The 9628-nt window shown below is 37.9% G+C and overlaps 1 protein-coding gene across 1 annotated transcript; it reads left to right on the plus strand.

Annotated features, from left to right (window-relative positions):
- Nucleotides 1–1485: 1485 nt before the first annotated feature.
- On the plus strand, nt 1486–4067 carry LOC129272048 (dual specificity testis-specific protein kinase 2-like). The gene is made up of 3 exons (XM_054909290.2): nt 1486–1584; nt 1710–1923; nt 2130–4067. The coding sequence occupies exons 1-3, from the start codon at nt 1499–1501 to the stop codon at nt 2343–2345; spliced, it is 516 nt and encodes a 171-aa protein (XP_054765265.2). The 5' UTR covers nt 1486–1498; the 3' UTR covers nt 2346–4067.
- Nucleotides 4068–9628: the final 5561 nt, after the last annotated feature.

Here is a 9628-nt window from a genome sequence, read left to right on the forward strand (position 1 = left end):
TTAGACCATGGAGTAGCATCCATCCCACCATACAACCCATCAACACCAGACACAGTACCGTACAACCCATCTACACCAGAAACCGCACCTTACAACTCATCTACACTAGAAACTGCACCTTACAACCCATCTACACCAGACACAGCACCATATAACCCATCTACACCAGAAACAGCACCATACAACCCATCTACACCAGAAACAGCACCATACAACCCATCTACACCAGCAACAGCCGCCATTGACACCTTGTCATTACCCCTTGCGTAAGCATAAAATACATCTACTTTTTTTTTAAATCCAACCAAACAGCAGCATAAATCATAGAATAAATGATTCCGTAATAGATCTGCAATAGATAATACCCTTATCTTAAAAGACAGCCTTAAAAAGGCTAAAACAAACAAACAAATGAATAAATACACTCATGAAAAAGGTCACGTTTACTTTCTGACGCGGCAACTTGAAAATCTTTATATTATTATCATTATCATTATTATTCAAATTTATTGTGAAATAAAAAAACATGGATGGATTCACAATTTGTCAATTACAGACAACCAACACCTAGCCCACATGTCAGTGGTTCTGAAGCAGCAGTTGGTACCCCTCCAACAGTACCACTATCTGCTCAAGCCCCTGCAGTGGTTCACCATCAAACACCAAACACAGTCTCACGGTAAGTAGATAAACACCTTACTGAAACACGAGTGACAGGACAGTATTCAACAGCCAACTATACTTATTCGATCAGTGTATATGTTTCTTACTTGATTTCTGGACAAAATACAGGTTCCCTTAAACAAACTTATTTAAAAACGAAACATTAAAAAAAAACCTGTGCCCTAATAGTTCTGTGAATTATAAATTAGGACTTTGAGACTGCAGAAAAATGTATGTGATTTATCGACACCTCCGCTTCGACAGATAAAAAAAGACTTTAATTAAAGAAGTAAAACTATTATGATTATCATTATTGTACAATTTTTGTAGAACGACACCAGTGAGCCCAGCTGTTGGTGGTGCCACATCTCCTTCCAGCGGTTCAACTGCCCCTGCCCTTGTCCCGGCATCTTCCTTCGTCCAGGCATTGGGCGATCTGAAGTCCTTCCTTCCAGGAGGTGGGGACGTCTTCCTGGGCAGCGGAGTAAACGGAACAGTCCATCTCTTCCGTCATCGTGTGACCGACCATCCCATCGCATTGAAGACCTTCGAGCTCCCCAGCGATTTTGAGGAGATGACTAAGAAGGTTGGTTCTCTTTTATGAAAAAAAAACACTTAAAACAGTTAAAGCTTCGCATAAGACAGTATAAGGCCAGACAGTGCAATCGCAAAAAAAAATACTCTAAGAATTTGTTTTTATTTGCATTGATTTGCATTTCGATAGGTCAAGGTCATCCAGTCCGAAGCTTTCATCCTCGACATTCTTGGCAGAGAGGAGTGCTTCCCGACTTTCCTTGGATGCTTGGAGATCAGCCCAGGTTCGATTGGCCTTGCGATGGATTTCATCGGGGACACGACTACGGGTGAGAGCTGGACACTCAGCCGCGGCATGAGAGAGTTAGTACTGAGTCAACAAGAATGGTAAGTTGATGATAATTTATTCTAACTCTTCAACATAGGGCATGTTGTATAAATCTTCACTTGGATTTCTTCATTTTTTCATTACCTGTCTTTTCTTTTCTCCCGTTCTTTTTCTATTCTTTTAGGTTCAGTCTGGCTCTCGACATTGCCAAGTCACTTGGGGTGATTCATGAGAAAGGCTTTTTGATGAACGACCTCAAGGAAGACAACTGCTTGCTTCGTAAAGGTACAACTGGGCGGTGGCAGGCAGTTATCGTAGACTTTGGGCTGGCTTGTTCCCGAACCGAACCCTTCTCCTACTGCTTTTCCATCGAGGATAAGGAGAAGTACCAAAGAAAGGTATGTTTAAAATGCTGGTAAAAATAAAATACATCAAACTATTGATGGTGTCTTACTGATAATCTATTCATTAATCTAATTCAGTATAGGCCTATATATTCTGTTTAACTTTGATGACATTAAGTCAAACTCTAATTAGATGGTTTTAGCAGTAAAATTATGTCTTCATGTAATATTGTACTTTTTTATTTTCTAAATATTTACAGGAGATCTATACCCACATTGCCCCAGAATGCGCTCTCGATGACCATCCGATCTCTGTCTCGAGCGACGTGTTCCAGCTCGGCCGTCTGTTGACCATGATGGGAGATCGTACGAACACCGCCGATCTCACCGCCATCGGGAACATCTGTCGGCAGGCTACACACCTCTGCCGACCCACCATCGACGAGATCGTCGACGAGCTCGAGAGGGTAATGTAGGCACACACTGCATTTCAAGAGATATCAAATCATATCCCCAGTTCACATAAAGTTCCGAAACACATTTTTAAAACACGTTTGAAGTAATATGCCATTTGGATTAAAAGCTGTATAAAGTAAGCTTATTTCAATTTCACATCTTATTCAAGACACAGCTGCGTATTCATGTGCAGGATGATGTTTTTTGATAACTTTAATACATTTTGTATTCAGATAAATGTCGTTTTCAAACTGTCTTGAAATCAGGAAAATTATATGCTTCTTTTCATCTTGCATCAAACATGCAGTAGAAACACTGAACATGCAGTAGTAACACTAAATGGCAAAATGAACAAACAAACAATTGCTAAAATGATGAGTTCATTATGAATTCATTCTTTAAAGTGTAAAAAAAGATATAACTTCTCACTTTCATTCAACTTCTTATTCACGTAAATTGATAAAACGAATATTCGCAAAAAAAAATACAATAATGTGAAGTATTTTTCAACATTATTACCAAAAAGAAACGAACTGCTTATTCTATATTTGGTTCTCCTCGATAAAACAAAAAACAAGAACGAACTTTTTTTACTGCTCATCACAACTTGTATCATCCAAAGAGAAGTTGAATTTTCAATAGTAATAAAAGTGAAATTTTAACAAAGTAATTATTAACGATGATGCACGTTTCTCAAATTTCACGAACTTTTTCCTCAAGGAAAGAACTACCTGGAATATATATTACAGATAAATATATATGAAAGATAACTAAACTTTAGGTAATTGCAGGGCAATTGATTTATTATCTTTTGAATTGCAGTGGAAGGGTAAGTATTGTAAATATTCTTTATATACTATTTTACTTTATAATTCTCATAGCTGCTCGATATTACAATTATGATTGATATATCAGTTTGGAAAATACAAGGACCCTAGTTGTATAAAAGTTACTATTCGGGTAATATTTTCATCCAATGGTAACTACATGCTCGTATTGCTCAACAATAAATTCAAATCTAGGTTGATCATGGATAATGTGGAGATTTCCATTGGATGACAAATTCATTTTGAAGCAACCGGGTTCTACCCACAAACCATTACATTGAGATTAAACTTGCTCGTTAAGCGGAAGAAGTTCTGCATGCAGTAGGCCTACTTCTAAAAAAAAATCACGGCTCTCGGTAAAAAAAAATATTGATTTGATTTGTTATCATTCCATTTCCAGTTCGAGTCGGTCAGGATGTCATTTACATAGTCTGCATACAAATATCCTGATTGAAACTTTTACCACTGAAAGTTAGCTTCATAAATCAAATCAAATCAAGAGGGGGGCTTTTGCAGTAGTATGCAAATTCAGGCCACTTTCTTGAAAAGAAATGGTTTACCCAGCAAACTAACTATTATATTTCATTGATAAAGATCATATCACCTGATCGACAACGATAAATTTCATCTGAATTTCCGTTTCAAAACAAACCAATTGCATATACAAACATAATGATATACAAGATAATTCGCATGCAACTTGTAATATATGAAAAAAAAACATGAATCGCTTGATGTCTTAGAAAAATGACTCAAGAACTATTATTTGAAATGTAACTTACTGCAAAAGAATCCGGTCAATATTTATTTAAGGAGATTTTCATTCACTGTTCATTTTACGGAGATGGAACAATCGGTATAAAAACCGAAGGTAGTCCATCACGGTACAGAGCGGGGTGGGGCTCTGTACACAGGGGCGGCGCCCGGGTATTTTTTATGGGAGGGTCGGGTGTAAGACGACTTAAAGATGACGTATTTTACCAATTGAATTACACGACACAACTCTCTTCCTTTTCCTTCTACTTCTATTTTTCACTACATTCTGAAAAAAAAAACATAGGGGGTACCCCCTGCCCTAGACTGAAAAATCAGCTGTTTTGGAGGAGCTTTCAAAAAAAACATTTCCTGATATTTTTTTTCAGTCTTCTCCTTTACGGTATTGAGGGGAAACCGCGAAGCCAGACGAAGTCAGTCTACCCCTGCCCCCGCCTCTTCTGTGGTGCCGCCTCTGTCTGTACATAATGTCGAAGACATGTTTTTCCAACAATGTTTATTTTTTAAGGATAGGTGTTGTAATGGGTCAGTGATATGAAGGAGGAGGAGAGGGGCGGGGGTGTTTTATAAAAAAAAAAATGTCCAGAGGGGGCGGGTAATGGGTGGGTGCACGAAAGAGGTGAAGGTCTCTCTGGGGAGCGTTCCCTAAAACAGATTCGTCTGGCGTTTCATCAGACTAAGTTAGCATAGTTACCATAGTAACTAGTGCTTCCCAACCAATGAAAATCAAGGAAAGTTGTCAGATCTGACAACTTGTCGGATGCTTAATGCTTGGATTTTTCAGTTATAAATTAAATTACGATTAAAAAATAATTTCTTCTTCTTCTTCTTCTTCTTTTTTCTTCTTCTTCTTCTTCTTCTTCTTCGTCTCTCCCTCCTCATCCTCCTCCTCTCCTCCCCCTCCTTTTAAGGCTCAACGATTACCAGGCTATGAAGGAGGAGGAGATGGGGCGGGGGTGTTTTATTTTAAAAAATATGTTCAGAGGGGGCGGGTAATGAGTGGGTGCACGAAAGGGGGGATGGTCTCTCTGGGGAGCGTTTCCTAAACAGATTCGTCTGGCGTTCATCAAACTAAGTCTGAATTTTTGTAGGTACACAATTTCTTTTAAAGTTCTTATAACTTAACTTTGAACACAAACAAATATTGGTCATATTTTGATGAGCAATTACTAAATTTTTCAAAAAGCGCATTTATATTCCCTAAAAAAAGCCTTTGGAGATTACAGTAGCAAATGATTTATAGTGATGGTGAGAGTAATGATAAGATGGTGTGACGATTTATGGATCCCAAGGACTATAGAATCTCCGTGAATGGATTTAGAGACGTTTGGCTGAAGGGCTATTCATGTCTTTTTGTTGTTGGGTTTCTTTCGTGGTAAATGTCATTCACAACATTTAAGGACGGACCTTGGTCAACAAGGAGATGGTTCCTCAACCGTTAAAGCCAATTATATAAGGAGCATCGAGGTAAAAAAAATGTACAGATCCGACAGATTAACCTTGTCTATCTCAATTAAACTGGGGTGGGGTAGTTAGCAGGAGCAAGCGCGGCTTCTTAGCTTTCAAGTTTGCTTGCTTGCAAAATTTGAGTTAATTGTTGCAACAACAACAATTATCTATTTCCCTTTCTGTCATTGTTTTGAATTGTCTGAAGTCTCTAACCTCCTCATTAATTATTATCATATAGCCCCTCTTGCAAAAATTGCAGCAAACGAAAGCGTATAGAAATAAATGGTCACCCCCAAATGGGCTAGACTTCTTCGGACCATCTATCGGTCTCGAGAAAGGGGGTATTATGGCTTTTATTTCCGTTAGTTATTGTCAAAACTGAATTGAAGGCGTGGGCTCTAAATATCTATTTAGAGTATCTTCTTATTCTCATGATGCAACGGTCCAACAGTTGCGTTGTCGAATTGCAAACCAAGAGATGACTTGTATTGCCCTAATGTGATTTGACATTGATCTACATTTACCATCCTCAATCCAGGTTAAAATGACAGATACAGTGTAACAGCCGAGTTCAGTGCAATGGCGTATCTAGAAAGCCTCGTCGGGGGACGGGAGGGGGCAAACTTTTTCGGAAGCATTTTCCAGTAAAAGCAATTAATACAAGACCCCCTCCAATGAAAAAAAGTAAAAAGAAACAAAAATAAGACTAAATAAATATAGATAAGTAAATAAATACATAAATTAATGAATAAATAAACAAATGAATAAATAAATAATAAAACTAGATAAGATGCCACAAATAAATGAATTATAAAAAATGAAAATAAATTATCGAGGGGGATATTTCGCCCCCCCCCCCTCCCACACACACACTATTTGTTCAGTGCTCTAATGAGCCCTGAACGGGATTTGAAATGATTGTCAAAATCAACACAAGTTTTTGTAAATTCTAGCTACCAATAATTTGGTTGATTTAGAGAATCGGGTTTTTCGGTCAGCCTATACTAACAGGGCCCTGGTAACGATTTTGAATAGGGGGTGCTGGGGTTTTGTTCAGGGTGTTGTCATAAAAAAATTGGCAAGCCTCCCCCCTCCCCCCAAAACAACAACAACGTCGTTATTGCTCCCAAATCTACTTCATTTGGGAGTAATGACTTACTGATTACAGCCTGATTTCCAGGGGTGCCGCCTATGGTAAATAACATACAAAGCACCCCCACTTACCATGGCCATTATCACCGACAGACTGTTTAATGAAGCCCAAGGCAACAGTCATACCAACGAAACAATCTAACAACCGACCAATGGGGTATGTCATTATTGGTAAAGAAAAAAAATGGGGGGGGGGGGGGCTTCATATGTAATAATTGTAATCATTCTATGCATGTTCATGTATATATTATTTATATTCTGTAACTTGTGGAATCTTTTGCACTACATTTATTATTGAACTGAATTCTTTTATTCATTTCCAATGAAAATATACAAAATCAAGAAAGTACAAGCAAAAACTACAAAGCATAAAAATGAGACATAATACAAATGAAATATATCATATCAAAAAGCACAATAGCACAAAAGCACAAAAGCCCAATATATGAATATATATTTTCAGATTTTCCTGTTTTGGAGCCGGAGATTCGCCATTGTCATCATGCAGTCATGGCAACGCATCTTTAGATGCGTCTTTTACAATGCGCTTCCTCCATCTTCAGCGCATTGATTTCTTTGAAAGGTGAGTTTCACAATCCGTATGCCCATTAACAGACGTGCTTTTCACGACTGTTTCAGAAACGGATTTTTAATTCTCTTTTTTTTTTGTCACATCATGGGCACTGACGAAGAGTGTGACTTTACCTTTCATTTTTAAGAGCTATGCTCCTTTTAAAATCAACGGTTTTATTTCCACGGCATTTACTAAACCTTTTGTGATTACTCTGATATATATACCATTAAAAAATATGATAATTTATATATATTTATATATGATATAAAATATCATATTTTTAATGGTTGAATAAAATGAAATTTAATAACTTTCGTTGATCTGGGGAGCGTTTCATCAATATTTTCATCCGACAAGTTGTCAGATCTGACATCTTTCCATGATTTTGATTGGCTGAGAGGCACTGTTCCTATGGTAACTGTCGGATAAAATGGGACTTGTCGGATAAAACGTCCGACAAGTCCTTTCATGAAATGCCCCCCTGGGCTCCGTAACACAAAGGTTTGCGATGAATAAAATTGCAAATATGAAAGAACCGCACTGATTGATTCCCGGGGAGCGTTTCATGAAAGGACTTGTCGGACGTTTTATCCGACAAGTCCCATTTTATCCGACAGTTACCATAGTAACAGTACCTCTCAACCAATCAACATCAGAGAAAGATGTCAGATCTGACAACTTGTCGGATGAAAATGTTGATGAAACACTCCCCGGGTCAGTATTTTAATCTGAGTGTGCGCATGCAACGATGATCTTTGATTGGTCATTGACTGCAAAGCTTTGTATTACTGAGCCCAGGAGTTTGTTTCGCCGGTGTGATAACATAACAGACTTAGCCTACTGGTGTGTTAACAAACCCTCAAAAAGGGGGAAAAATACCTGAAGCTTCTTTCATTGAAGTGTTTGTCATGTTTGTTGGGCCACCTTATAGGAGTTGAAGTGGGATAAAAAAACCCAAGGAATTAAGCTCGACGAAACGCCCACATTGAAAGGAAATCACTTTTGAGTCAAGAACAAGACTTAGTTGATTAATCATGGGAATCGGGATAACCACGAGATATTTTTCTTGTTCATTTTCAGGAATGTGATTGTGCAGCCTACCCTATAATAAAGATTGAACTCAACTTCACCAAATATTATGCTTTGAATGAGATAAAGTCACACACACACGACTACACAAAATTAATTAATAGAAAAGAAGAATAAAGTGATTTGAGATGAAGATTGTTAGTATAATGTAGGCCTTTGAGGCGATCCATACGAACCACACTTAAAAAAAAAAAAAACATTAATTTATTTTACCCATGGAAAATGATATTAAAGAACCTCTTAAATGATTCTTGTATAAAACAATTTGATAGACAATCATTTGGTTTTTTCCCCTTGTTGATGGTATTGATGTATTTAAAGGGGATCTTGTTTACTTGATCTATCAAACTTTCATTTAAGAGAAAATAAAGACCAATATATGGTAGATCGCAACCACAGTAGTGTTTCTGATACATGCGCAATGAGCTAAAAAAAATAAAAATAAAAAAATGATGGGGCAAAAACATGGCTAGCGTGGCAAAAATAGAAAAGTGCCGAGAAGCGAAGCGAGGGAGCAAAATTACTTCCTTTTCAAAATAAATATATATAATTTTGTGATAAGTTTTTAAATAATATTCAGAAAAGAACCTATTACCCTTTTCCTTTCATTTTTTCGTGGTTGGGGGGGGGGTACACCAGAGGGGTATTTGATGAGGAGGGAGAAAAAATGGCTTTTGGGGGATCAAGGGAAGGGTAATGTGGACAGGGTTACGCCTATAGGAGACGGGGCAATGCAAGAAAAGAAGAGGGGGAGGGGGTATAAGGTGGAAGGGGACTAGGCTGGGGGTGAATAGGGAAAGAGGTGTGGCAACTTGAAAAGGAACGAATACAAGAAACGAGGAGAAATGAAAACACATCAGCCTATAAACAGAGAGAAAGGGAGAAGGAGAGAGGGAGAGAGAGAGCGAGAGAGGGAGAGAGAAAGAGGGGGAGAGAGGTGGGGAGAGAGGGAGGGGTGTGAAAATAGAAAATATACAATTTGGGGTGACACAACAGTCGATATAAAAAAACAGATTAACGAATACAGCCGTTTTAACATGTTTTGTACCAGCTACATATACATGTATATAGGTGGTTTGAATAAAAATAAATAAAACGGCTGTTTTCGACTCGCCGTAAGGCCGCCGTAGAGCAAATGTGACCGAGGCATGTCAGTCACTTATATATAAGTGACTGACATGCAATAATAACATAATATGGAACAGGATAATGAGAATTACTGATCAAAACGAAAACGAGAATTGTTAAACACTACAATAAATCACACACACACGCACACACACACCCACACACACACACGCACAACTAAAACGTCAGATAGGCAGGATGCAATATAATCATGGTACTCGAAAAGCTGTCGTACGACAGATCGAACGCCTTGAAGACAACTATTCGTCTGAAAAAATATCTCTTAGACATTAGAAGAAAAAAAAGTTGA

The sequence above is a fragment of the Lytechinus pictus genome, chromosome 2 (assembly GCF_037042905.1).
Source record: "Lytechinus pictus isolate F3 Inbred chromosome 2, Lp3.0, whole genome shotgun sequence".
NCBI lineage: Eukaryota > Metazoa > Echinodermata > Echinoidea > Temnopleuroida > Toxopneustidae > Lytechinus > Lytechinus pictus.